The sequence below is a fragment of the Prunus dulcis genome, chromosome 2 (genome assembly GCF_902201215.1).
Source record: "Prunus dulcis chromosome 2, ALMONDv2, whole genome shotgun sequence".
NCBI lineage: Eukaryota > Viridiplantae > Streptophyta > Magnoliopsida > Rosales > Rosaceae > Prunus > Prunus dulcis.
Genome location: NC_047651.1, coordinates 14,230,369 through 14,257,444, shown reverse-complemented (window position 1 = coordinate 14,257,444; position 27,076 = coordinate 14,230,369). Strand labels below are relative to the sequence as shown.

Below are 27,076 nucleotides of genomic sequence, written 5' to 3'. Positions count from 1 at the left end.
AATTATATCAGTACTCTCGCCCACGCGCTCCAGCACGCACGGGCAGCTTTGGGTGTCCAAAGCGATACCGGGTGGCCGAAAAATCTCGAAACCAAGACTCCAAACTCCTACCCTAGGTAAAACACCCCATTTGGAGTCACTTTTGTTCTTGGACCACCCCCAAAAAGTGACCAGAAATAGTAGTTTCGAAGAGCCGAATTTCGGCCAAATTTCAAGTCGAAAATCGAAACCCTTAGAGCTAAAATCGGTCGAAGCCCATATACCCATCAGCTAGAACACGAAAAATAGCTCAAAAACCATACCTTATTCGATCGATTTGGTGGAGAAACGAAGGAGAATTTTGAGCTGGAAGTTCGGGTGGCTTCGAAGGAACCTCCGCCGAAAACATGGTTTTCTGGCCAGCTCAGGGCGGCCCTGGGGTGGAGGTTGGTCAGGTTGTGACGGCGACACGGAGGCGGACCCGATGGTACCCACGGCGGAGATCGGCTCGGCCTGTGGTGGCCGGGCCGTCGCTTGGAAGGCGAAAGGGCGCACGACCCAAATCGCGCGGAAGGAGAGAGAGAGGAGAGAGAGAGAACTGACGGGGGAGAAGAGAGAGAGCGCTATAAAAATCTGACTTTTTGACCAAATTACCATTTTGCCCTTCGCGGTTTTTAGACCATATCTCCTTCGTTACGGCTCCGATTCGGGTCTACTCCGTGTCTACGAACTCCTTTCGCCGCGCTCTACGCAATGGCGTAAGCGAAATTCTCAAATTCTTTCTCGATCAAAAAGCCAAATTTTCCCCCATTAAAATATGCGAGGGCAATTTGGTCATTTTGCTAAAAGATATTTTCCTTACCTTTCTAGATATTTCTTTCTTTTTAGATATTTTGTTTTTGGTTCTTACATACGGTATTTGGTTCTTCATGGTGGTGATTGGTGGTTTGTCCATCTACAGTGGTGGGATTTCTCTTTGATGGTGGTGGCGGCAGCTAGGTTTTCTGTGTTTTATTTTATCTATTTTATGTTTAATGTGGGCTTAATGCTGAATGTGGACGTTATGCCTCTTTGTGGGCTATATGCCTTTATGTGGGCTAAATGCCTTTTTGTTGGTTTTTGACGTTTTAGGTTTTGGTTCGAGAACATGATCTTCATGCTATACTGTACTAGTTTTACCTAACTCTGTTCCTGTTACTTTTCTAGCCGTTGCTTTTGCTCGGCTTTACTTGGACTGTTCTCTATCCCTTTGGGGGTTTGCAATGAATTGCATTTTCGACAAAAAAAAAAAACCAAATTAGGCCGATTTAGTTCAATTTTCAAAGTGATTTTAAATAAATATATGGAAAAACCGTATCAAAATCGACCAGTCAATTCGGTTCAGTAGGCTTTTTCGATTTTCCAACTCAATGCCCAACCCTAGTTTTACTAATAAGTTTGTAAATGAGTTACTCTCAAAGAAAAATATTTGTTTTAAATTTTTTACTTGATGTGAGGATCTACTAGTGAAANAAAACAAAAAGCATTTCTTATGAGATATGTTTTTCAACAAATTGTATGTGAATGCCCTATTAATTGAAAATAAAATAGTCTAGTGGTTTTTAATGTTTTAAGAAATTGTCAAGATTATTTTGCAATTTTACAAGTTTTAATTAATTAATTAATATTATTATTATACAATTGGCTTTTGGTAAGTAAAATGAAATGTCATTAAACGTTGCTAAATTCTAATTTGTTGCATATAAATACTCAAAAACAAAAATCGTTGCATATAAATACCTACATCCAGTGTTTGTGGCGGCACAAGACTAAAGACCTAGTTCATCCATGGCCTGCACAATCGATTTCCGCCGCCTAGACGAAGGCTTCGGCGGCAAAACCTACAAGCGCAAGAGAAACCCCGAACCCACCGCCAACGAAGATGCGTTAGTCTTTGGCCCTGTCGGTGCTGCAATGGAAATCGACGACACGTGTTTACCTCCGTCAAAGCGGTCGGCGGTACCCTCGTCAGACAATCCCGACAAGCCGAGCTTCGGGAAGCCGAGCTACGACGGTGTGATCGCCGGGAGAGTCTCCGGCAGGAAGTGGAAGCAGCCGAGGAAGCAGAGGGCGTCGGCGACGCAGGTTAGCCATAAGGGGACGACTTTCGAGGAGAGAGCGAAGGAGAAGGAGATAAAGCGGGCGTACAGAGAGAGAATGGCCGAGCTGAAGGGCGAGATCAAGAAGAACAAGGAGGAGAAGAGGAAGAAGAAGGAGGAGAGGGATAAGAAGAAGCAGGAGAACATCTTGAGATCCGGGACGAAGCTGCAGGTGATTTCGAATCCGAAGACGCTGAAGAAGATTGCCAAGAGCAAGGACCGGAAGCTGCTCAAGGTTGTTCCTGATGATTTGATCAACAAGAACAAGAAGAAGAAGAACAGCACCGACGACTAGAAGAGTCAGTTTTTAATTTCTTTTCGCTTTTTATGTTTAGGATTGGATTCAATTTTGATCCTTTTTTGTTTGTTGTTGGAGGCAATGAGTTGTTGTGCTATGTGTCGAGAAATATATGGTAATTCAGAGTTGCTATGCTTCAAATATAGTTTCTTTTGTCTGTGAAATCTCTCATTTTCCTCAAATTTTGCACTGGGCAGATTAGGATCTCTAGCAAGCTTGGTCTTTTCTTTTCAAGTTGATATGATCAATGGAAGGGAAGGCAGAGATTGTGTTGTGTGGGTTTTGTGCTAGGGTTGATACTTTGGTGTTTTGTCTCAAAGTTTCAAACCATATGTGCAATATGTATGTATTTTGTTTGTGGATTTTACCCCAAATTATTCCCTGATATATTGCATGAACTTGTATCTCTGTTTATTTAGCAACAAATGTGTATGAATTTGAGAGACTACATGCATTAGAATTGTGAAGGAATAAGGTAGGGGAGCTCTATTATTAAGAATTATAATTTAAGTGAATTAGTTCTTCAGTCTATGACTTTTAGCTTTAGAAGTTGAATACTGGTCCCTTGCTCTTCTTGGTTCTGGGCTTAGCTTTTTCAGTAAAATTATTGTTAAAGCACAGCCAAAAGTGTAAAGAAAAAAAGAAGTGAGTAATCCAAGTGAAAGGAAGGGTAGGGTATGTGTAGTTGTGGATATTCGGATGCATATGTATGCTAATTTGAGATGGTATGAAGAATCTAGTGTCATCGAGCAGTGCTAAAGGGTGTATTCTTTGTATGCTGTGCTTGTGAGTTAACATGGCTCTTATAGTATCTGTGAAATGGTTTTGTCAAATTTTTTTTTTTTTTGGGTTCATTCTGGAATTGAATATTCTAGTCCAAATTTTTTTTCACCATACAGCTGACAGAATGATTTATAGATTTTCAACTACTACAATTGCGTTAGCATTTCTCATGGGATGAAAATTCTTACCTGATTGATGTTCATTCTATAACCTTTTCTCTATGTAAGTTTTTCTCTTCATCTGAATATTCAGGAGGGCCAATTCATGGGCAAATGATAAATCTACCGTTTTACTGTTTTTAATTCAATAAAATTCTTTTGCTTTTTGGTTGATGCTCACAACTCTTGAGCAGTTCTTTCTTCAAAAGGCGTTCTCAAGTTCAAATAGATTAACCTGTGTCTGTTTTGCAGTTTTTCTTTTTCCTTGCCCCTTCTCTTTAGCTCTGTCATGTTCTAATGCTATGGTCATACCAGAGAGGTTGTTTGAGAGCCAGTTAGGTTTTTATTTGTCAGTCTAGCATGTTCATTGGATTGGATTACCTCATACAACGAACTTTGGATTCTCTAATGGAACTACAAGAGGCACAACCTTGTATTGCTGATCTATGGTTAGCTTGTAGTAGCACGACAATGGATTTATATATTATTATGGTGCATTAGTATTGCCTTATCAGCCCCTGTTTTCCTGTTGGCGTCGTGCTACTTTTGTCGTTAACAAGTTTCACCTGGAAAGAACTTGCTCAAACAGCAGATAGAAATGGTGTACAGATGCACTACATGTATCATACTACTATATTTATTCGGCCATTCAAATCAAGAATTTTCATGTAGAGAAGAGAAAAAAGGGTAAAGGATTAAGAATTTTGTATCAGTCATTTGATTTGCAAAGTCCCTGTTGAGTTTCTTCAATTGAAAGCCTTGGTTTTTATGCTGAAATATCTGTTTGGTTTTTGTGCGCAACTCCGCATTTTATATTGTCATCCTCTCGCTGACCAAAATGCTGGAACCATCAAATGACCAGCTTCGTTTGAATTCTTCACCCAACTAATGCACACACCAGACCTGTCTTTTAAAGCCTTCTGAATTTACAAATAACACTAGGATTTTATGCATCTAAAAGATTGTGACCAAATATCTTGCAAACGCAACCATTACAAACAAGATTTACTGTATATTGCCAAATTTCCAAGATCTGGTACGTCATTGTTTCCAGGCAATCCAACTGCATGACACACACATTCATAAATTTGCTATGAAGCACGTAGAAAGAGTGAGGTCTTTATTAAGTGTGGAAGTTCGGCACTTAGTAAATGGAAGTGGGCCAAGTGGAAGCCAATTGGGCTTCAAAAACTATTTGGGCTTTGAATATTATATAAAAGTATATAATATTTAATTTTCTAACCGTTGTGACTCTTCTGATAAGGTTTCATAAGTTTATTTAAATCAAACAAAGCATCATTCGTTTGACGCACAAAAAACAGAAAAAGTATTCTACAAGCATATAGAACTTCAAGTACCGAGAATGGGTGAAATTACTGGACATTGCATCAAATCTTCAAGTCTCTATCTCGAATCCAAGTTAGTTTTATTTGTTATTGTTTACTGTATTCTGTATTACAGTTAATATTTATTTCGTTGATATTGTTAATATTAAATAGTCATTGATTATTGTTTTTCCAACAGCACTGAGGGTCAGCGGTTAACAGGAAATGATTATGTTGTGCTGAATGTAGAGAAGGAAGACGGAGATCTGAATATCCTGCTGCATCTTTCACTGTAAACTGAGGATGGAACATCTGCATTATATTAGAAATAGGCTAAATAGTGGGATATATACAGAGAGAGAGAGAGAGAGAGAGAGAGAGAGAGAGAGAGAGAGAGAATCATGTTATATACGCTACCAATATGTGACAGCCAAATGGAGACGTGGATAAAAGGACACAAGCATTAACGGGGGAAACTTATGCTGATTGTTATGGGTGTACAAGATTGAATCCAATCTGTTCAATCCGACAATCCAATTAAATTTAATTTAATTTCAATTGGTTTCGATGATTTGGTGGATTGGATTGGATTTGTAATTTTCAAAACCAACATGATTAGATCGGATGACAAATTTGCTTATGAGAATCCAATCCAATCCAATCCAATCCAATCCAATCTAATTAGTTTTATGCTTATTTTGCTCTTGTAGGCATTACATGTCTTCGCCTCTGAAACTCATGAACACGTGATAACTATTGCATCGATGAGAAGGACACACAGTATTGGAAGAGGAGGTTTCCCCTTGAGTTTTTCTCACAAGAGCCATGGAAGAGGTGAAAAATTTTCATAAACAAACTGCCCTTTGTGGTGTCTATGAGAGGAGAGATGTGAAAATTAAATACTGACAGGAGGAGAGAGAGAGAGAGAGAGAGAGAGAGAGAGAGAGAGAGAGAGAGAGAGAGAGAGACTCAAGTATAACGAAAACCTTAAAATCCGGCCACCTCCAGTCACTTTTAGCCGTCGACTCAATAATAAAGAAAACCTTAAATTGACTATCAGTGCAATGTTGATTCTGCCGGAAATGTTTGGAAATCTAAATAGAGAGAGAGAGAGAGAGAGAGAGAGAGAGAGAGAGAGGCAAAGAGGAGGAGAGAGGAGAGAGGGGCAAAGAGGAGAGAGGAGAGAGTTATTTGAAAAAAACTGAAAAAACAGGTAGTTTTTGTTTTTAATAATTATGGTATTTTTGAGTTGTGTTTGAGTTTGAGTTTTCAAAAATAGGGCTACCAAACAAACTTTCTTTGTTTTGGACTCAAATTCTGTGTTTGAGTTTAAAAAGTTGGATTCAAATTGAATATCAAACAGCCCCTTACATTTTTTTTTGAGCCTTCAAGAGCCTTATGATGTGAAAACGAAGAACGAACAGCTTAAAGTGCAGCTCTCATGCAAAAGAAAGGTATATTGTCAGTCTTTTGATAAAAGATGGCCTCATAATTTCTTTTGTTGAGCTTGACGAAAAGGACTGTCGGGAAAACCTTACCCTATACGCAGATTATCCCTTTTTGACAATCCTTTGTTGATTATTCTATGGTGGCAGAATTATTTTCAGGGCCATTACCAAAAGCAACCAATTTGACCAATATTTTGCACCACAGTTTGAGCAAAATTTTATGGTTTTCTAATTATGGAGGCAACTCAAACCCTTATAACAAAATTGTTAAGTTTCCTTTTTGAATTGAATAGTCTTACTGAACAAGTACATATATGAGAGATTTTCCAAGCAGAATGCTTAAGTTTATGCTTGTCGTTATTGACACAAATCATCAGTCTGCAACCAGAACAGAATGATTCCTATGGCATCACCAAAATGACATTGTTACAAATTAAAAAAAATCATAATTTAACCTACGTTCATACAGCCCGAGATTCTGAACACGAAAATACAATTTTTTTTTTTTTTAAAAAGGAGGAAAAAAAAAAAAAAAAAAGAGGACCATTGATAAACAAGCTTTTGATCATCCGGTTGCTGTTCTCTTAAAAACATATACAAATAAAAGAAAAATTCCCAAACACTAGAGGAAATCTTTTGAAATGAAACAGAAGTGTTTCAGGCATGTTGCATTAACTATCAACAGCTTAGATTAAAATAAAAATACATCATGATGCTAATTTATCTGGGGTGTCATTGTTTTATATTCTCTCTTTTGTTCAGAAATAGTTGGAGTAAAATAAAATGTGTTAGTAAACACCACACCTGTATCTTCATCAGAGGCCCCAAAGAGATTATCGAACCAAATCAGATCTGTTATTGGCTTCCATCTAGGGAAGAACAAGTATGTTCCTGGCTCGTCTTGAGCCAAATCTCCATCAATGACACTTGCATAAGAAGGATCCCTGGTGTCATGTTGCGTATTAATATTCTCTTCTTCCTCCTGCACTATTAGCTGGATGCCACACTCCTTTACCTGAATCGGAGGTTCTCAAACAACCACTGTGTCGCCACCTTCTAGTGATTCTCCAACTTCCAATGGTTTAACCATATCATGTATTCTCTGTCATCTGGAATACAGTAAATTCTGAGTCATAGGAAGTATGGGATTCTGGTTCACTGGTAGACTCGTGAATCGATCACATGCTTCAACCCTCAATTCACTAAGTTATCTTCAAATCCTCAGGAGAGATGGGGTTCTGTGGCCCATTCACTAATTTGAATGTCTTCAAGACTGGAAACAAAGCCCCTGTCTCCTTGCTCATACATTATCCTCCTTGTCGGTCCTTAGACTATTTGTGTCCCTTACAAATCTTCAAATGTATATGCTTGTCTTTCCCACTAAATTTTCTTTCAATGCTTCTTCATGTTGCACATATTTCTCAACCCCTCCCATTACTGTAACTTAAGATAATATTTGGAGATTAGTTGGTCACCCCACACCAACATGAAATCTCATATGTCCATCAAACTAAATGTGCCTCAAGTTGATCAAATTTTGCAATTTCTTTGGAAACTCTTCAAGTGAGAAACAATATGTCATCCTCAATGTTTGTAGATTACAAAATTTTCCAATAGAATTGAAAAGTGCTTTGATACTGGTTCTAGAAACATCCAAATACCTCAAGTGTTTCAACTCACCAATTAAAATCTTTCATGAACATTGAGCAATATGCAAAACATTGTTTCATAGAAGGTTTAGTGACAATCTTGGTGATCCCCCCCGAGCGAAATAGAGTTTTGACAAACAACTCATCAAACTATTCCATTTTTGTTCATTTTTGTTCCAAATGTCATCAAGGACGACGACATATCTTTTCTCGGTCAGGTTCATTGTACACTAACCCATCCGAAGTTATCTTTCCTACACCACCCATTCCTACAATAACCAAAATACTTTCTTGACTGTTGGAGATAATCAAGGTTGCAACTATACTTGATACTTCCTCCTTTCTTCCAACGATGTGTTCATCCTTACCAAAGAATGAGTTGCTTTCTGTGTCCTCTATTGCTTGAAGGGTTGCATCTTTGTGTTTTTTCTTATCAACTAGTCCAATGAAAGATGCCTCACTCACCAAAGATGCGTTCATAGACTTCATTCTAAGTTCCATTTTCTGACGAAACAAAGTGGGATCGGAGGCAGAAAGAAAGATTAGTACGTTTTTCTTTATATGGTTCTCCAATCTACTTTATGCCGAAGAACTTCACAATTGGTTTCATCCAACATCTTCTCCATCAAAAGCTACGCCTTTAAGATTCTTCACCCACTGATCAAAACAGAGAGAGCCAAATTCTGAATTAGTACTCTGGGAATTTTCTGATCCTTCTAAACATGAATTTCTTCTAATTATAAATAGATCTATAATAAGCGGCACTAAGCTCAATAGAAATTAGGAATAACATATAAGCATAGGTTCACTTCCACACGGGCTGTAAGGGCTTGGCCGCATAAATATAGATTGCTTACCGGCTTACATGGCGTTGACCAAGGCTATGGAGCGGTGGTCGGTAAAAGTCTTGCAAGTATCTTCGCCTCTGAAACTCAAGAAGATATGATAATTACTACATCCATGAAAAGTTGATGTAATATTTCCACTCTCACTGATCGGTTGTTGGTTGCTCTGAGCTGCAGGGTGGAGTGGTGATAGTGAGACTGACGGGTCTTATCTTTCCATCTGCTCCAAGGTTCTGTATTTATCTCTCTCTCTCTCTCTCTCTCTCTCTCTCTCGCTTGTTTGGGCTTTGGCACCGACAATGTTTCCATTCATTTGTCCGAGCATTGTGATATTCAAACGCAACTTTTTGAAATGAAATTTAAAGGTAAACTAACCTCGCTTCGGTGCTTGTGAGTGATTTTTTTCGAAATTTTAAAATTAAAAAAAGTAGATAATTGTGTTTTATAAAAATAGAATTTATTATCTGATTTTTCTTTTTATTTTATTTTATTTTTACTCTTTTTAAAATTTTAAAAATATATATTTTAAATGTTAAATTATTTTTTAAAGGGTTTAGGGTTTTTCAATCAAACTTAATGGATTTGACATGACATGTATATGGAGCCTACATGTCCATTAATAACATGCCAGGTGGATTTGAATAAAAAAAATGTATTTGTTTGAAATTTTTCTCCCTTAAAAAAAATGATTTTAAATGTTAAACTATTTTTTTTAAAAAAAACATTTCTTCATTTAGATCCACTTGACATTTTCTCATTGGCTATGTGTGCACCACATATGTGTCATGTCAATAATTTAACAAAAAAATTTAACCAAATCTCACGGTGGGATCAAATATATGTGTGAGGTGTAATATAAGGACCAATAATGTAAAATATATATATATATAATGTGAATTTACCATATTATCTTCATTCAATTAATAATTTCAATTCTTAATTGTATTAACCAAAGGTATTTTCTGGCATTTTGAATGTTTCACCATTCTCTGCCTTTTGCTTTATATATATAGATAACTTTTTTTTTTATTAATACTGAAAAAAGAAATACCACTAAAAAGATATATCATTCGATCTCAAATACTTAAATAAAATTAAAAAATTCTTAGCTTTCCAACTAATATTACAATACCTCTTTATTTTCAATCATTGGGGAATGATTTTTTCGAATTGGCTGGGACCTCTTTCAATATTGAGAAAGTAGTATCACTAGACCGCTCTCTTTTTCTTTTTTTTCCAACTCATACAACGAACTTTGGATGCTCTATGGAACTACAAGAGGCACAACCTTGTGTTGTTGATTTATGGTTGGCTTATAGTAGCATGACAATAGATTTATGGTTTTCCTCTTGTTGGCATCATGCTGCTTTTGTCATTAACAAGTTTCACTTGGAAAGAACCTGTCTATTGCTCAAGCAACAAATAGAAATGGTGTACATATGCACTACATTTATCATAATACTATATTTATTCGGCCATTCAAATCATGAATTTTCTTGTAGAGAAGAGAAAAAAGGGTAAAGTTTAAGAATTTTATGGAAGTAATTTAATATACAAAGACCCTGTTGAGTTTCTTCAATTGAAAGCCCTGGTTTTTATGCTGAAAGATCTGTAATTAGTTTCCCATACGAAGGTTTTACTATTTATTTATATTGTCATCCTCAAATGACCAACTTCATTTGAATTCTTAACCCAACAAAATGCACAAACACCAGACCTATCTTTTAAAGCCTTATGAATTTACAAGTAACACTCGGACATCTAAAAGATTTTGACCTTCTTCAAATATCTTGCAAACGCAATCATTACAAACAAGATTTACTGTATATTGCCAAATTTCCATGATCTGGTACATCATTTTTTCCAGGCAATCCAACTGCATGACTCACATTCATAAATTCGCTATGAAGCACTGAGGGTCAGCGGTTAACAGGAACTGATTATGTGGTGCTGAATGTAGAGACGGAAGACGAAGATCTGAATTTCCTGCTTCATCTTTCACTGTAAACAGGATAGAACATCTGTATTAGATTAGAAATAGGCTAAATAGAGCAACTAAACTCATACATCCTCGGTAAGAAGTTTGGAGAGAGAGAGAGAGAGAGAGAGAGAGAGAGAGAGAGAGAGAGAGAGGACGACAATATCACTCTTCTAGAATCATGTTATATATGCTAGCAACACGTGACAGCCGAATGGAGACGTGGATAAAAAGAAAAAAGCATTAACGCAAGAAACTTACGCTGGCTGTTGAGCACCAGCTTGTTGTATCAGCTGAGAATATATGTACTCATCAACCCTCTGCTTTGCCAGTGCCACCTGGTACACAACCAAAGATTTTGTGTGAATGAAAAGTCCATATATTTTAAATAAATAAATAAAATACCAGCATACTTGTTTCTCAACTAAGCAACCTAAGCCTTTTCAAATTACAAAGTTTGCATTTCAAAAATTAATTTAACTTGTTGGTAGTGTTTTGAAATATGGAAGGTTTAAAAGATAACATTCAGCCCAACACCACCCAACTGCAAGCACTCTCTTGGCAACAATTTATTAAACAATCTAAAGTGGAACTAGTTACTAAAAACGACTTTATTTCTGGACAAGAATTTGTATAAAATGTATTCTTTCAATTTTCTGTTTTCTTAATGATGGCACTTAGATAAATGACAAACTACAATCCACCACTCAGTCTTCAGTCCATGCTACAGTGGCTTTAACACAACATTTTTTACTGACTCAGTGATGGTTTTTACAACAAATTGGCAAGAAAGGTATAAAAAAAATATATGGATAACCTGTTGTGCACTACCGCAAAACTGAATTTGCCTATGTTTTTGAGCACCTTTCCCACCATAAACCTACAAAACACAAAACCATATTAGCTACCATAAAACACAAAGTAATTCACAGGAAAAACCAAATGACTGAGAACCATAAATGAGAATAACCACTTTAAACCAGGGACACTGCTTATAAATGCTTAACGATAAAACCCAGCCCACCTTGATCATTGCTCCAGACTCATTTCTGATCCTTTGAATGTTGGAGCCGCATCTACCAATCAACCCACCAACTAGTGTTTCCGATATCACCATCTCGAAGGTTATATATTCAGCTGCAAGATTGGTTGTCCTAAAGATGATGTGGTTATGAGACAAAAAATTAAAACTTGATAGAACCGAATAAGGTGGCGTTTGTAATGTTTAGTTATTTTTATATGGAAAGTGTGGAATAACCTGAAGTTGGGTCCATGTACGGTTGAACTTGAGGTGGTCGAATTGTTGTATAGTTATATGCTGGACTGATGGAAATCACTTGTCGGGGTGGGTTTTCTCTAAACAACATTAAATTGATAGAAGGTCAAGCAAATTGACTTCAGAAAAGAAGAATGAGCAAGAATAGTTTGGAACACCATGTAAACAAGAATTTAATGTAACCTTAGTTGATCACCAATCTCTTCCAAAGCCTTCAGAACAGCAGGCACATCACCTGATACCTAATAATAACGTCAATTATCAGTCAACCTTGATAGAGAAAAAATAGTAGAGCCAAAACTAAGTACAGGTTCTGTAAGATAAAGCCAAACCGTTAACACAAAAATGTTTTTCAATCTTACATATCAAGATCAACAAACAATCTCAAATAACGAAAAGTACCAAAAGCCACATCACCATTTTGAATTCAAAATGCTGACAAACTCACCTGTACCACTCGATCAGATTCATGGGCAGATGCACACAAAGGCAACTGATTTGGGGCAAGAATTGTGATTGTGGCACCAGAGGAGTTCCGCAATTTCTCAATATTCTGGCCAGACATCCCAATTAATGAACCTGCTTGGGACCCAGCAATCAAAAGTCTAATGGTATTGGCAGCCACATGTCCTGCACCAACTTTTGCTGCCTCAGCACCACTATCATCTTCCTGTTAATAGCATACATTTAGAAATCATTCATTTCATTATAAAATTCACAAACCCAAAATCACCTCTTAACCCTTTTAAGCTAGAAACACAAGGACTCTGAAAATCCAATTGAAACACATCAAATTCTAGCACTTAGTAGTTGTGATTATTTCTTTACATGGCGAAAACTACCTAAAATTAAGATGCTTCAAGATAACAAGCAGGTGGTGAGATAACTGAGGGGTCGTTTGTAGCAGCTTTTTGCAGGTAAAGACTCAACTTTCAGCACAAATAACCTCTATACAATATAGATGTGATTGTCAACCATTTCCTACTTTTATAAACCCAATTTAAAAGACCATAAAACTGAAAACTTAATACTATCTGCAATTATGCATATGGATATGGTTTCAAGCGTACTATAAAAGATAACAGTTTGAATGCTTCATTCAATCCAATTAAGTCATAAAATTACTATCAGGCAAGAAATTTGAACCCTGCAATTTCATAATATCAACCTGACCATAACAACCAAGAAAGCACAAAATAACACTATTGATCACCTTCAGAATCAACCCAGCTATTTGCTGCAGGGCCTTCTCGGCATCAGTACTCGCGTTATCACTATCCTTCGAACTTATTATAATCACACGCTCCTCGTGCCTCTGCAAAAAGGGCAAAAAAAAATTCAAAACCCAAAACAACAGTAAAAAAATTACGAAACCCTAAAGAAAAGAAATCGAGGAGAGAGTTACACACAGCGATGGCGTCGGCGATTTTGATATTGGCCTTGGTCTCTTCGCGAATCTTCTGGATTCGACACCCCTCTTTGCCTATGACCTTGCCGATCTGCCTCGACGGAACAACGATTCTGAAGATGACGTCTTGGGCCTTGGCGCGGCGCTTGGCCCCGGGTTCCTGGGGCTCCGGCCCCACCAACACCGGAGGATACTCGTCCTCTCGGCGGCGCTTCAAGGCGGTCGATTGGGCGGGTTCGGATCCCGGTATGGGCATTAGGGTGGTAGGTGGCATTTGGATTTTGGGGTGTATGGGCAGTTGGCCTGGTTGCGCCATTTTGGTTTGTGTTTCTGTTTCTGTGTTTTTTTTTTGGGTTATGTTTTGTTTTGGTCGGCGGAAATAAAATTGATCGTGAAAAGGATGTTAGCCGTATAGGCTGAAAGGGTTTTGTAGTACAAGTAAAATTACATGTTTGGCCCTTTGGTTTTTGTTATATACCTTCTCACCTTACCAGAACTCCTCAGTCAGGACTGGTCAGTCTTGCCTTTTTTCTGGGTAGTTATCAGTATGATTAAACTCATGTATGAGTTACCCTGCTCTTCATTCAACTCATTCCAAGGGAACAGTGATTCAAATCTGATTGCAATGACGTCTATTAGGATGCTAGATTGCCTACGTATTCTTTGTGAAATTACAATTAGCGTAGTTCACTGGTTGAGTTTATGTGGCTTTGATTTGGATTTAAAGGATTTTTTTTATTTGAACCTATTTAGAATTTATGAATTTGATAATTTTGAACCAATTATTTGCCATCAAATAAACCTTAATTAATTGGATACAATCATCAACAAAAGTAACGACGCACTTGTTTCCATTAGTAGCAAACTTAGCATGACTTTTAGCAAAGACACAAGATTCACACCAAATGTTGATGCATCACAATGAGTAAACAATGAAGGAGACAAATGTTTTAGATATCCAAGCATGAACTATAACAAAGTTTTCCTTCCTTGTAACAAAGACACATGCTTAACACATGTATCAATTGTAACAAAGTCAGATGCTCACTAGCACTTGTATTAATGGTTTGAATACTTTGCACAAATGGATTGTAACAAAGTTTCTCTTGCTTTTCATCAAGTAATAAATCCCTTATTTGAACTTATTTTTATATGAATATGTAGGAAACAGTTTAGCAGTTGCCCCAAAATTGATGACCTTCTTTCGATTTGCCCCCTCGGCTTGCTAAAAGTTTCCAATATATATATATATCAATTGATTTATATGTCGTAAGATTTATTTTTCAAGTTTGAGCGTTGGGTGAGTTTATTTGAAACCATATTTTTGTAAAAGTACATAACATTGAGTTTGCGTTGAACTCCCAAATTATCTAAACAACCACTTAAATCAAAAGTCCTTTACACATCCAATAATGTTAATATCAACAAATAAAAAGTTTCCATATGAATAGGGCATGAAGAGAAAATGTAGGAAGGAAAGGAATGAGACAAATTAGAAATGTGGGGCAAGAAATCCTCGGAGTTGGCTTATGTGTTGAGGGAGGGTGAGATAATGTGTTAGGATTAGAATGAGCACGGATCAACTTTTTAGTGACAAAGAAAAGAAATGTGAGGTAAACTCTTCCCTTCTATAAAAATAAAAATTGTTTATTCTATCGCAATCGCAAAAAGTAATTTTACTTGTTATTGTTATTTTCTTGGTCCAAAAAAGCAAAAGAAGCTTACATTTGAAGGCAGACAGGCGAGAGTAAATTATTATTATTATTATTATTTTTTGGAGAGTGCCAAATTTTAACCCAAATAAAAATGTGGTTTATGAAAGCTGTTTCTTATGTTTCTCCCATAAAACTCATATTTTCTGAAAAACCCTTTGAACATGTCCCTCCCCAAATCTCTCTACACCCTCCTTTCCCGTCACTTCTCCACTGCCACCAAAACCACAACAAGGCTCCCTAAACTCTCCAATGTCCCCCACAAGTACAAGTCCGAAGCCGTCGAGCGAGCCCAGAAGGTCCTCACCGACTACCTCCACGGCACCAGGGGCTTCTCCTTCCCATCCGCCGAGCACATTAGCAAGAACTGTCGCTTCTCCCTCACCAATATCATCAAAAGGGTCGATTTTTCGGCCCCGAGATTCTCAAATCGCATCCAGAGGTTCCTCAGGTACCACCCCATCAATGAATTTGAGTTTTTCTTTGAAAGCATTGGCATAGATTACAGTCAAGTTTGTCACTTTGTGCCTCCCAACAAGTACTTCCTCTCTGAAGATGGGACTGTTTTGGATGCTGCTTGTGAACTTTCTGCATTTGGGTTTCCTTGGAATATGTTAGGGAAGTTGTATGAAGAGGAGCTTTCTATTTTTAGAGAGAGTTCAAAGGTGTTAAAAGCTAGGCTTAGTAGGTTTAAGGAATATGGATTTGGTAATCATTCAGTTGTGGGTATGTGCCTGGCTTTCCCGTATTTGTTGAGCCTGGAGGGTGATCTGGGTGGTGATATTGTGGCATTGTTTGATGATTTGAAAAGGGTTTTTGTGGAGTTTGATATTGAAAATTCTGCTGAGGCAAATGCGGAGTCTTGGTATGAGGTTTGTAAGAAAGTTCGGGTGTTTTACGATTTGGGTGGTGAGAATGGGAAGATAGGGGAATTTCTGGGTAGGAGGAAAGATGTTTTTCTTGAATGCCCAGCAGAGGTTTTGTTCCAGAAAGCAAAGTACTTTTGTAAGTTTGGTGTTAGGAAGGTGGATGTAGGTTTGTTGCTTCTTCAAAGTCCAGAGATTTTAAACCTTGATCTGGAAACACCATTGATATCAGCATTGGGATTGTTGAAACATTTCGGATTGGATGTGCAAGAATTAGAGGCTGTGAGTGAAAAATACCCTCATGCCATGGGAAGAAATAAAATGGCAAATTTACCACATCTAGTGAGGGCTCTGGATCTTCATGAATGGTTCTTCACTAAGATTAAGAATGAACATAAATTGTTAGCTAATTATGTAATCAGTGATTTTGATGAAGACACTGCGAAAGAATTTAGTGATGGATTGGAGAGGATCCAATCTTCGTCAACACCCATTCATACAATGACAAAATTGAATTTCTTGCATGGCATTGGGTTTGGAGAGAACCCTTTGACTCTACTGGTCTTAGCCCGTTTGCATGGCAGAAGCAGTGAGCTACAAAAGCGGTTTGATAGCCTTCTTTCTACAGGCATTGAATTCTCAAAGCTTTGTTTGATGATAAGAACAGCACCGAAGATCCTGAATCAGAGCCCAGAATCTCTAGAAGCGAAAGTAAAATTTATTAGTGAGGAAATGAAACCCTCTTTGGAGTACCTCAATATTTTTCCGGCATTTTTGTGTTTTGACTTAGAGAACCGGATCAAGCCCAGATATAGATTTTATGTTTGGCTCAAAGAGAAGGGATTGTATTCTAAAAGCTACTCTATAGCCAGCATAATTGCTACCAGTGAAAAGAAATTTGTAGCGCGGGCTTTTGGAATTCACCCAGCTGCTCCAAAACATTGGTTTGAGTGTTTCTCATACAGAAAATCTTTTAATACTTGTCTGGAGACATCTCTCACATAGACTACAGCTTGTTGTATAAATGAACTACGTAAAATATGATTATTACCTGTGGATTTGGACTTCCAACACGGTAATGATAAGGATACCGTTAGGAAATTGTCAAGATTTAACTTTCTTTGATTGTTCCATTATGAGAGACTTGTAGATGTTTTTCAGATTTTCAAGTAATGATAACATGAGATAGTTTCTGGTTCTCAGCCACTGTGCTGGTGTTTGACCTTTTTCTTATCATAATCCTTAACTTATAATCTTAATGTAGAGGAGCAAGTGAAGTTATAATGATTCATATTATTGAAAGTAAGTTTTGTTTTGTGCCTTCTAAATATTATCATTGCCATGTGATTCTTGCTACATGCTTTACTTATGTGTCTAGATTTCTTGATATGTTTATCAAATTCAGCAGCATGATTTCATATCTTGTTTCAAGTCATGCATTTGGGCATATGCCAAAACCCTATTTTCTCAGTGCAAGCCTCAAGCAATTCTCATAAAATTAGTGTGGCAATTGGAATTGAATCTATATCGTTGAAACGAAGTGTTGTTTGTTCGTTGTACACATGTGTTCTGTTACTATTCCTGTTGAATTACTGCTTGATGTAGTCTCAGGTATTTCTAGAAAAGTGATTTTTTAAGCACATGTACACCTCTTTATCCATTCTGAAACTTGGAAAGGGCTATTGCTTATCCATGCTGCATTTGTCTTCTCTTTTGTGTTCCATTCCCATTATTTCCAATTCAGTATATTTTGTTCACAATGTGTTTTCAGCACCAGCCACCAGCTGGAGGATGAAGCTTTTGTTGAACATGTTTATGTCACTATTAATGGAATAGGGCTACAATGTTTGAGGTCAGCCTCCATGGGAGTCATTCAAGCCAAGCCGGGAAGGAGAAAGAAGCTTTAGTAGGTGGTCGAAGCTTATGGCTATCTTGATCAATGGTCTTTGTTTAATTTTAAAAGCCTTATGCTTGCTTATTTGAAGCGCAGTTTCCATATTCTTTAAAGTTAAACTTGGACCACAGTAGTCAGGAAATAGAGGACCTCGTCTGGAGGGGAAAACTGAGGCTATAGGAGAGTGGGAGGCCTTCCTGTTTGCAGAAGCTCGGAACTGGCCCGCTCTCCTCGTCGAATGTATTCATGTTCCAGTATGCCGATCAAGTAACAACGGTTCCCTTCAGTTTTTGAGGAGGCTGGAAGGAAGGTGTTAATATTTGAACACAAGCCTGCATGAACATACATCTTGTACAATATGATGATTACCTGGTATTCTTAGAACAGTCAAACAGCTTATTTTGTACAATGTCTCTGCTCACTCGTCTCAAAACACTTAATCAAGCAAGAAAGTCTGAAAGTAGGGGAGGGGAGAAATCTAAGAAGACAAGAAGATTTGGGCTATGCTTTAAAAGAAGTTTTGGGCCTGTTAACTTTGGAGGGCTCTGCATATAAGAAAAAAATAAAAATAAACAAATATACAAGTAGAAGAACATGATTTAATTTTTTGACCAAAAAAAGACATTATTCAATTTTAAACTTGTCCAGTAATTGAATAAGAAAAGTTACTGATTTACATATACAACATAGATTACCCATAAATATCTAGTTCCCAGCAATCCTGTTCTTCATGTTGGCTTTTTTTAATTTTTTTTTTTAATTTTTTTAATTTTTAATTTTTTTAATTTATTTATAATTTAGATTTTTAAATCAAGAAATATATTACTTTATTGGTAGGTCTTGTTGATAGTACCCAAACCCAATCTTGCAATAGAGAAGTGTCCTGTTACACCAAATTATGTATAAAGTTACAAGGAGTTAAATAGGTCTCTTTTGGGTTTTGGATCCTAATACAAAACTGGTTAGGGCTTGACGTCTTACAAGATGCATAGGTTATGCAGGGGCTGGATTAGATGACAATTGCTCTAATGGAAAAGAGGTTGCTGATGTTGGAATGGTGAGAAAATTTCTCAACCCAGATTTTTCTTTCTTAAAAAAGAAGAAATGACACTATAATATTAATGTGGTAAGCCAGTGTTATTCGCCGAATTTCGAACCGTTTTCCTTTTAGGTCCCTGAAAAATGAACAAAATACAAATTATGTTCTTTGGTTATGTGATTGTGGTCAAACAGGCAAATTCATTATTCTTTATAAATACAAAATAATAATTATTTTTTGGCCTAAAATACTAAAATACTAAAATAATTACATATTATAATATTATTTTAGAAACTAGCTTTTGCATAGATGATTCTTAAGTCCTCTATCCATTGTTTTGGTGATGATATTGAGAGCTTAGCCTCAAACTATGTCATTCAAGACTTCCTTTCAATTATTATATTTTCATGTAAATTTCTAGTAAAATTCTGAAGAAAAATCCAATTTCTTTATAATTTTTGAGATAATAGGTGGTGGATCCCACACATACAAGGCAACTCTTCTCTTGAAATGGATATTTTGACTTCATAAAGAAGTATTTTAGGTACTTTGTTTTAGGTCCTTGAAGGGGACTGATCTAAACTAAAGCCCCACCGAAAAAGACAGATTAGCAAAACCGCGAAATGGAAACAAACATAACGGTTCCAGGTGAACCCATCGCAGGGCCCACATTTTGCCACCTCATCTCTGCATGGTGTCCACGAGTCATATCCCTTCAAGCAGTCAAACGCACTCTTTTTCCTTTTTTTATATATTTTTTTTCCAAAGAAAAAAAAAAAATAGAGCTTCCATTTTAACTTTTATTACCAAAAAGAAAAAAAACAGTTTGTTACTTTTTCCATCTTGGATAAGAAGAAAAGGATTTGGACGTCTTTTTACCATTTCCTTATATGCAATGAACAACTTGGTCCAAAGTGTTCCCCAGAAAAGGATTGTACAAAATTTAACATGACAAAATTTAACATACATAATTGGTGCAAAAACCATCTAGATTCTGAAATTAATTGCTATACCTAATTTTTCCAGACGAGAAATTGAATGAGGAGACAAAAATTTGAATCTAAAGGGCAACGTGATATTTAACTTTATTTTTTATTTTTCATTTGATCTTTAATAATAATTACATTTACTTCGTCCCCAAAAAAATTACATTTCACTAACACAAAAACTTTCAATAAATATTTAAAATTGTAAGGAATAATAACCACTGACAATGTAAAATTTTAAGGGTCATTTTTTCTTTCTTGTGATTAACAATAATTAAACACCTATCCTCCACTAGGGTTTAGAATTGAGAAGCCTTTGAAATAACTTTATTGTTAACCTATATTTTTTTTCTTTATGAATGTGCTTATAAATTTTTAATTATTGTTAAGTTAAAACTGTGTATTGATACCATATGGTAAATTTAATTTAAGCATGATTAAATAAGTGCTTATTGTCAAATTTCCGGCTTACCAAGTTAATCTCAATGACCTCGTAACTTATTAACGAACATTAGGGTTAGAAGTGCATCGATCCGAAATTTTTTTGATCAAAAAAGTGCATCCAAAATTATGTTTAACTACATTATACATATAGAAGGACTTTCAAAAAGTCGGCGGAGTGCATAGGGTTTCTTTTAATACGGAATATGCAAAGAATTATGCATACATAGTTCCGCAATGATTCCATCTCTCTTTTAGTTTCACTCTTCATTTTTCAATTCTCAACTAACTTCCCCTTATCTCTATTCAAGTATATTTGTTCCTTTTTATTTTACAAATAATATTTGTATGGTTTCATAGAAAACAACAACAGGTAAAGAAACAGGGGATAAAAAAAAAGGTAGAAGGTAAAAACATGTTTATGTTTTTTTTCGTTCGTATAAAAAAAAAGGTCAATTTGGCAAAATATAAGAAAATGAGAGGGGCATTATGGGCACAAGACACAAAAGAACAAACAAGAAACAATGTATGCTTCTTCCAGAAACAGTAGGATCATAACTGCCCTTCCTCTCTCTCAAAACCAGGCACTCTCCCTCTTCCCCAAGCCACTCCTCTTTTTCTCTGTCAATCTATAAATTGTCTCCATGCCAAAACCACCGAAACCCCACCACTGCAAGCACCTTCTCTGATTCTACTCAGTCTCAGTGAGGCAGTGCAAGCCAACCCATTTTCATGGTGTTCAATTCAGTCTCTTCCCAACCCCAAACCATATCCGAGCCCGACCCGAAACCCGATTCCATGGCCTCCACTGTGCCTTCCAAGTCTTTTGTCCACCAAGCCCAAAACCATGGCCTCCCTTTGCCCCAGTTGAAATGGGCCATGAGCAACAACACTACCACCACCAAAAGCAACGAAAACAACAAGACCACCACGAAATGCAGCGGAAATAACAACCCTTCTCTGCAACTGAGCAGCAACACCAAACTCCCACAGTTTGACCCGGTAGCTAAGCAGCCCGAGCCCAAGTCCTCCAATGTCGAAAAAGAAGCCGACCCAATTCCCGCCACGGAAGTGATCGACGGCCCGGAGACCCAGAAGCCAAAATCGACTGCTGAGGATAAGAAATCGAAGATTTGCATCCGGATTCGGAGCAAAGAAAAGGCTGCTGTGGTGCCTGAGCCTGAACCTGAACCTGAACCGGAAAATGAAAAAGAGAGCTCTGTTGCTGCTGCTTTAGCAGCGCTGGAGGATGAAGAGACGATTCAGAAGACTTGGAATCTCAGGCCCAGGAGACCGGTGCCTAAGGCCAATGGTCGTGCTGGTGCATTGAAGACTGGTGCACCGCTGGTGCAGCAGACCGAGGCGGCCGGGGGCTCTTCTAAAGCTGGAGGCAAAGGTGCTCAAAAGAAGGACAATAAACTGAAGATATCGGTTTCTTTAACAAAAGAAGAGATTGAGGAGGACATTTTTATTATGACTGGAGCCAGGCCATCCAGGCGCCCAAAGAAGAGAGCTAAGAATGTGCAGAAACAGCTTGATGTCTGTATTGTTGAATTTAATTTGAGTTTTTATATATATATTTTATTTATTTTTTATAGCTGGGGTTGGTTAATTTTATAACGTTTTTGAGGTTTTGGGAATGGTTCTGTGTGATTATGTCTTTTGGGGTCGTTAGGGTTTTGAATTGCTTGGTATTTGATGTGGTTTTGTTTGTTTTGCAGCATCTGTTTCCTGGGTTGTGGCTGAATTCAGTATCTACCAATTCCTACCAGGTTCCTGAAACTCCATTGAAGGTGAAATCTTATGAATCCTTTGGTTTGTTTTCAGTAGATTAATTTGCTTTATTTTTGTGTAATGTGCAAAACATATATTAATCTTAATTCGTTGCTGTTTGACTTGGTATGTGAAACAGAGAATTTGAACATGCTGCTTTCAGGATTAGATGGGATGAGGCTGCTTTTAGTTAAATGTTTGGTGGCGATTTTGAAGAATTGTGAACTGCTCTAAACATTTTGAACACAGAAGGTATAACAATGATAGATCTGAGAAGGTGAAAGGATAATACAGATGTATCATGTTTTTGTCTTTTCGTAAGAAAGTCAATGAATAGTCGGAAGAGCTGTACCATTTTAGCTGTTATGAGTAGTTGCAGATGTACATAGGGGTTATCAGTTATCAGTTATCGGCTACAAGTTGGATGAATAAAACATAATAACAAAATCAAATTTAGACGTTGTCTTTTTCCTTGAATTGGAAATGGTTTAATGCAGTTTCCTTTTTCATGCTAGTTCACAAGATTTTGTTTGTTGCTAGTTGAGGCAATCGGGATTTATATCGTAGACCAAAATTGGAATGCACACGTGTTTTTGATTTATATGCACGTCGCCTTTATGCTCTTTCTTAATCAACACTTGTTGAGCAGCAAAGTTTTGTGTGCTAACTGTTACTCGATTTGAATTACGTGTTATACTCCTAGCGAGCACACACTTCTCTTTCCTATTAGAGGTGTCCATGCACCACACACCCTGCACACGTAATTTTTTTCTGATTACTAGAAAGTATAGGCACTCAAAGAAAAAAAGGAGAATTCAAAGTGGGGGAGGAGGATGGGGTTGATCTTGTAGGAATTAGATTGGAAACAGAAGTGCAGAGGGGAGAAAGACAGAAATGCAGGGTAGATGTGAGATAAGATGTTGGAGATTCTAAAATTCAAGCTAGTATGCAGTATTTTTCATCTGCTTGTATCCAGATATATAATTTCATTGATAGAAAATAAGCAGTACTGAGATTAGAAGAGGGTTCTGCTTAGAATTATGGAGATTGTGGTTTAAGAGTATGCAGTGCAGTGTTTACCTTTTTGTTTGTACTTCAAGGGTGTGACTATACTCGAGCTATGCATAGTTTCAGCTTAACTAAACACATAAACGTTGATGAGCTATACACTCTTAGATGGGTTGATAACCACACACAAGTCATTATTGGTAATGGTGAAAGATATCGACACTGAAACTGAGACATAAGGAAGCTGGGCAGTTCAAGAAAGCTCACCTTAATTAATGAATAACTCTATACGCGCGCCCGGACACACACACATACACACACAAATGAAAAGTAGAGGGTGGGAGTGTGGATGTTCAACTAAACAAAACAAATAGAGGGATGGAGATGCGTTATTGGGGGAAATTAGATCCTAGAATTGAAGACGCAATTGGAGTTGTGAATGGTATGTATGAGATGAGGTGTTCCTGGTTGAGACTCAAGTTGAATCCATAAAGCTCTATAGTTTCTGACATCTCGTCTTGTAATGCAAGTGATTAAATGGTTTGAAGAGTACTGTGCTAAATTGGAAAAATGTTTTGTTCTGTAGTCATTACAGGGTTATTGATTTTTAATAGCCCTCTTGAAGAACCGCTACTTATTGCTTGAATATTGATTCAACAGTTCAGATTTTTTTAGCACTTCCATTACAAGAAGATTTTGTTCAGGATTATTTTATTTGAAGCTAGTGGTTTTATATCACAAGGTGCATTGCCTTTCATTTTTACTTGAATTGTGCTTGAGTTTCATGCACTGCATTAGCAGTCTCTCAAGCTTGCAGAATGCGCAACTCAAAGTAACTAATGAAAGCATTTTTTCATACTTACCCCTTTAGTAAAAGGAGTGATTGGATGCCTTTTGTTGGAATTACTGTAAATTGACATGCCCATGATTTCGAAGCAGTTAAGAAGCATTAGTTTCATGTAAGGATATATATAAATATCCTGTTGAGATGACATTCAAATTTTCGTTGTGACAAATTTTCTTTTTCTGTATCACAATGTCAGATCTGACATTTCCTTGGTTGGCAAGTGCGTCCTTGAGATTCCTGATATTTTATGTACCTATGAGCTTCATACACCCTACTTTAAATTTAGGTCATTCTCATTATCCTACTGGAAAAATAAAAATATCCTACCTTCCGTACTTGTGTCTAGCATTAGACCTATCTTCAGAATCCAGGAGTAGTAACACATAGATCTCTCTCTCTCTCTCTCTCTCTCTCTCTCTCTCTCTCTCTCTCTCTATTTTCTTTAATTGTTTTGTTAATGTTACAAGAACAAAAAGAGTAAGTGGCCTTAAATCTGCTCTGTGGCCGAATATTTTCTGGAGCTGCAACCATGGTCAGTGATAGCTTCAGATGCAAATTGGTTATGATTCTTTCATCAGTCATCTGATTTCTCTATTCATGTCTGTGTCCATGGCAACATCTTCATTTACGTTTGATATGTGCTAGCTTTGCAGACAGCTAAAATGAAGTGCATCTATTTTATTTTGTTTTTTACATTTTATTGCTTAGATTTGGGTCCATCTGGACTTAAATTGCCTTGTGTTTTAAATATCAAATTAAGTGCATAATTGCATTCTAGTGTTTTTGAAAGTTTTAAACTATTGGTGTGTCAAATTAGTCTTGGTACTGTGGATCACTAATTCGTTTTTGGAGTCATAAAGTCACCGAAGACCATAAATTCTGGTTTTTCGGTCTGATAATTCATGTAGCTGTAGTGTTTCAAGCATATTCTCGTATGCGCGTTCAATATACTATTTTTTGGGGATCAAGTTCTAATTCAGCTCTTGTTTTAGTCTAGAGAAACAAAAAATCTAAATTTGGCAATTAATGTATGTACAGAAAAGTAAGCAGCAGCTGTCCTATAAGGAGCCATACATGCCTCAGTGGGTTGATGCTCATGTTTTCTCACTGAATCTTCACCTTCTTGTTGACCTTACAGATTGAGCATACTGCATTGTAAACGTGCTTGCACAATCCTCAGGGTGCATCTGGGCTTGCTTCCTATGAAGAACTGACCTAGCTACCCAATGTGGGTTTCTCCCTCCAAGGGCTGCATCAGAGCCAGACACATGTAACTTCATGGGGGAGGCAACCCTGGCATCCACAATTTGGAGGTTAATGGTAATAAGGAATACACAGACACACACATAGTAAATTGGTTTAAAATGTATCATTACTTGATTACAGCATGCATAACACTTTTTTGGTTGCATATTTTGTCAAAGGACCTGCCTGCAAACATGTTTATTTAGATGTTTTCTTGGAAATAATGTTTGATTGGTCACATGCCTATCATGCCATTAAACCGCCCACAGAATCTTTGTTATCAAACTTTTTCTTGGAAATTTCTGATCGCATGGTTGTTTGTTCAATTACATCTTTTTGCTACATATTATTCAAAATTTTATCCTGTACTGAAAGCTTTATTTAGATCCTCTTAATTAAGGGCAATCACAAATTTTCTATTTGTCAATTTTGTCCTAGTTTCAATCTGAATAATGTCAACCGTGCAATTTGTGTAAATATCTAATACTATTAACCTAATTGCTCAAAAAGAAAAAGTAAAACCTCCACATGTCTGCAATGTAATCGTAGTTTGACATAACATTTATGCTTAGGTCATCCCTTCTAGAACCAGTGCCATGACCATGTGAGCAGCTTGTGGCTACTACCATCATCTAAAAGAATTTTTGTCTTATTCAACATGGTATTCTTTTAAGTTGCTACACTTGTAATATGCGAACAAGGTAGATGACAAAATTGCTACACTTGTTTTTGACTGAATATATATTCTTCGGTTCATAATGTTTTACAAAATAGATGAACAACTTCAGTACAAATTGAAACGTTTAGAGTTTACATTGCTTAAGTTGAAAACTAAATAGGTCAGTTTGATATAAATTGAAGATTACAAGTTCATATTGCTCCAAATTAAAATTAGGCATACCAACTTAAACCGTGCAGGCCGGAAACAGTACCCGCCCTCTTTGCTATAGTTATTTGGTTCACAATAAATGGCTAGTTGGAAACCTTCCTTGTGAGGCTGTAATTGTAATTATGTTTCCATAGTCACATCTAACAACTGATAATGAGGTGGATTGGGGGCTTTTATGATTTTAATCATTATTTTATTATTGGGATAGCAGTTTTCAAATTTTAATATTCACATTTCCATATTTTAAGGATTTGTGTTTGTTTCCTGTTGACATCCAATGTCATGGATTGGTATAGATAGAAATATGTCACTTAAGCGGGAAAGTGTGTAATTATTTTGAGCTGGTGTTTGATCTGGCGATTATGGAAGATATGAAGTAAGGTACTGTTGAATGGTAGTCTTTCTTTCTCTTTTTGTTATTTATTTTATTTTAATAAGTCTGTTAATGGTAGTCTTACTGTTACCGACCCTGAAGAGTTGTTTGTGTGCATGGTAAAGACGCTATAAGGCAGTATAACATTTAGAATCCAGTTCAAGGGGTTTCTGCTAAGTGAGTTGAGCTGGAGCTGTCTGAGTTTGAGGATTGCTTATGTTAACGTGCAATGCCGCATGGTGTGAGCAATCAAAGGCAATAGCGATCGGGTGGGTGGGTGTGAGGAGATGATATTTGAGCTTTACTATTGTCAGGCTGTGTGCTATACTGTATAAGTTTCATGGCAGAGGCTGTGATAGTTTGGAGAGGGCTGGCTGAAGATTGAGGTCAGAGTCCATTGTAACGTTCTCATAGAGTCTGCGTATGGATGCAGCATCCTCAACGAAATTGCTTGTAGGCGTAATAAAGTTGCTCATGATGTAGCATCTTGAAATGGTAAAAATATTGTAAGCTCCTGGGTGGGTTGTAAATCCTCCTTACTGGCTGGTTAATGCCTTGATTGAAGCTTGAAATTGTATCAAAGACTTCATATATTTCCGTATTTAATGAACTCCTATCGGTTTGCCATTAGAAAAAGGCAAGAGTATTTTATAAGAGCTCGAGTAGATCAACTTTCATGGCAGTTTTCTTCTTAATGTTGAAAGAGATCCCAAGTATA

General features: G+C 36.9%; 4 protein-coding genes and 1 long non-coding RNA gene across 7 annotated transcripts; 3 read left to right on the top strand and 2 right to left on the bottom strand.

Moving 5' to 3' along the window:
• The first annotated feature begins 1,739 nt into the window (after positions 1 to 1,739).
• LOC117618769 (coiled-coil domain-containing protein 86) lies at positions 1,740 to 2,579 on the top strand. The gene has a single exon (XM_034348494.1). It carries the CDS (start codon positions 1,807 to 1,809, stop codon positions 2,410 to 2,412), a length of 606 nt encoding a protein of 201 aa, XP_034204385.1. The 5' UTR covers positions 1,740 to 1,806; the 3' UTR covers positions 2,413 to 2,579.
• Positions 2,580 to 6,675: 4,096 nt separating this feature from the next.
• On the bottom strand, positions 6,676 to 8,903 carry LOC117619093. The gene is made up of 2 exons (XR_004584528.1): positions 8,636 to 8,903; positions 6,676 to 8,435 (listed from the first exon to the last, which is right to left on the bottom strand). It is a non-coding gene; the product is annotated as an uncharacterized LOC117619093 (long non-coding RNA).
• Positions 8,904 to 10,249: 1,346 nt separating this feature from the next.
• On the bottom strand, positions 10,250 to 13,665 carry LOC117618767 (flowering locus K homology domain-like). Its single transcript, XM_034348492.1, has 9 exons — positions 13,287 to 13,665; positions 13,091 to 13,192; positions 12,326 to 12,547; positions 12,061 to 12,119; positions 11,860 to 11,957; positions 11,626 to 11,738; positions 11,419 to 11,481; positions 10,863 to 10,939; positions 10,250 to 10,624 (listed from the first exon to the last, which is right to left on the bottom strand). Exons 1-9 carry the CDS (start codon positions 13,599 to 13,601, stop codon positions 10,615 to 10,617), a joined length of 1,059 nt encoding a protein of 352 aa, XP_034204383.1. The 5' UTR covers positions 13,602 to 13,665; the 3' UTR covers positions 10,250 to 10,614.
• Positions 13,666 to 15,144: 1,479 nt separating this feature from the next.
• Positions 15,145 to 17,061, top strand: LOC117618897 (transcription termination factor MTEF18, mitochondrial). The gene has a single exon (XM_034348660.1). It carries the CDS (start codon positions 15,162 to 15,164, stop codon positions 16,866 to 16,868), a length of 1,707 nt encoding a protein of 568 aa, XP_034204551.1. The 5' UTR covers positions 15,145 to 15,161; the 3' UTR covers positions 16,869 to 17,061.
• A 3,717-nt stretch (positions 17,062 to 20,778) lies between these two features.
• Positions 20,779 to 27,033, top strand: LOC117619660. 3 transcript variants are annotated; one of them, XR_004584601.1, is made up of 4 exons: positions 20,779 to 21,762; positions 21,945 to 22,016; positions 22,136 to 22,248; positions 24,990 to 27,033. XR_004584601.1 is itself a non-coding variant. In XM_034349659.1 (3 exons), the coding sequence occupies exons 1-3, from the start codon at positions 20,956 to 20,958 to the stop codon at positions 22,142 to 22,144; spliced, it is 888 nt and encodes a 295-aa protein (XP_034205550.1). In that variant the 5' UTR covers positions 20,779 to 20,955; the 3' UTR covers positions 22,145 to 22,467. The 3 variants fall into 3 exon arrangements, 1 of the variants encoding a protein (XP_034205550.1); XR_004584602.1 differs by lacking the exon at positions 24,990 to 27,033 and adding an exon at positions 24,890 to 24,969; XM_034349659.1 differs by lacking the exon at positions 24,990 to 27,033 and having other exon boundaries at positions 22,136 to 22,467.
• Positions 27,034 to 27,076: the final 43 nt, after the last annotated feature.

Bases quoted from the DNA above. Each gene is read 5' to 3' on its own strand.
- LOC117618897 (XM_034348660.1), top strand. From the start codon at position 15,162: ATGTCCCTCCCCAAATCTCTCTACACCCTCCTTTCCCGTCACTTCTCC.
- LOC117618767 (XM_034348492.1), bottom strand. From the start codon at position 13,601: ATGGCGCAACCAGGCCAACTGCCCATACACCCCAAAATCCAAATGCCA. The intron at 13,193-13,286 runs GTGTGTAACTCT...CCCTTTTTGCAG, and splicing joins AAATCGCCGACGCCATCGCT to AGGCACGAGGAGCGTGTGAT. The intron at 11,739-11,859 runs GTTATTCCACAC...CCAATCTTGCAG, and splicing joins GTACATGGACCCAACTTCAG to CTGAATATATAACCTTCGAG.
- LOC117619660 (XM_034349659.1), top strand. From the start codon at position 20,956: ATGGTGTTCAATTCAGTCTCTTCCCAACCCCAAACCATATCCGAGCCC. The intron at 21,763-21,944 runs GTCTGTATTGTT...TTTGTTTTGCAG, and splicing joins ATGTGCAGAAACAGCTTGAT to CATCTGTTTCCTGGGTTGTG.
- LOC117618769 (XM_034348494.1), top strand. From the start codon at position 1,807: ATGGCCTGCACAATCGATTTCCGCCGCCTAGACGAAGGCTTCGGCGGC.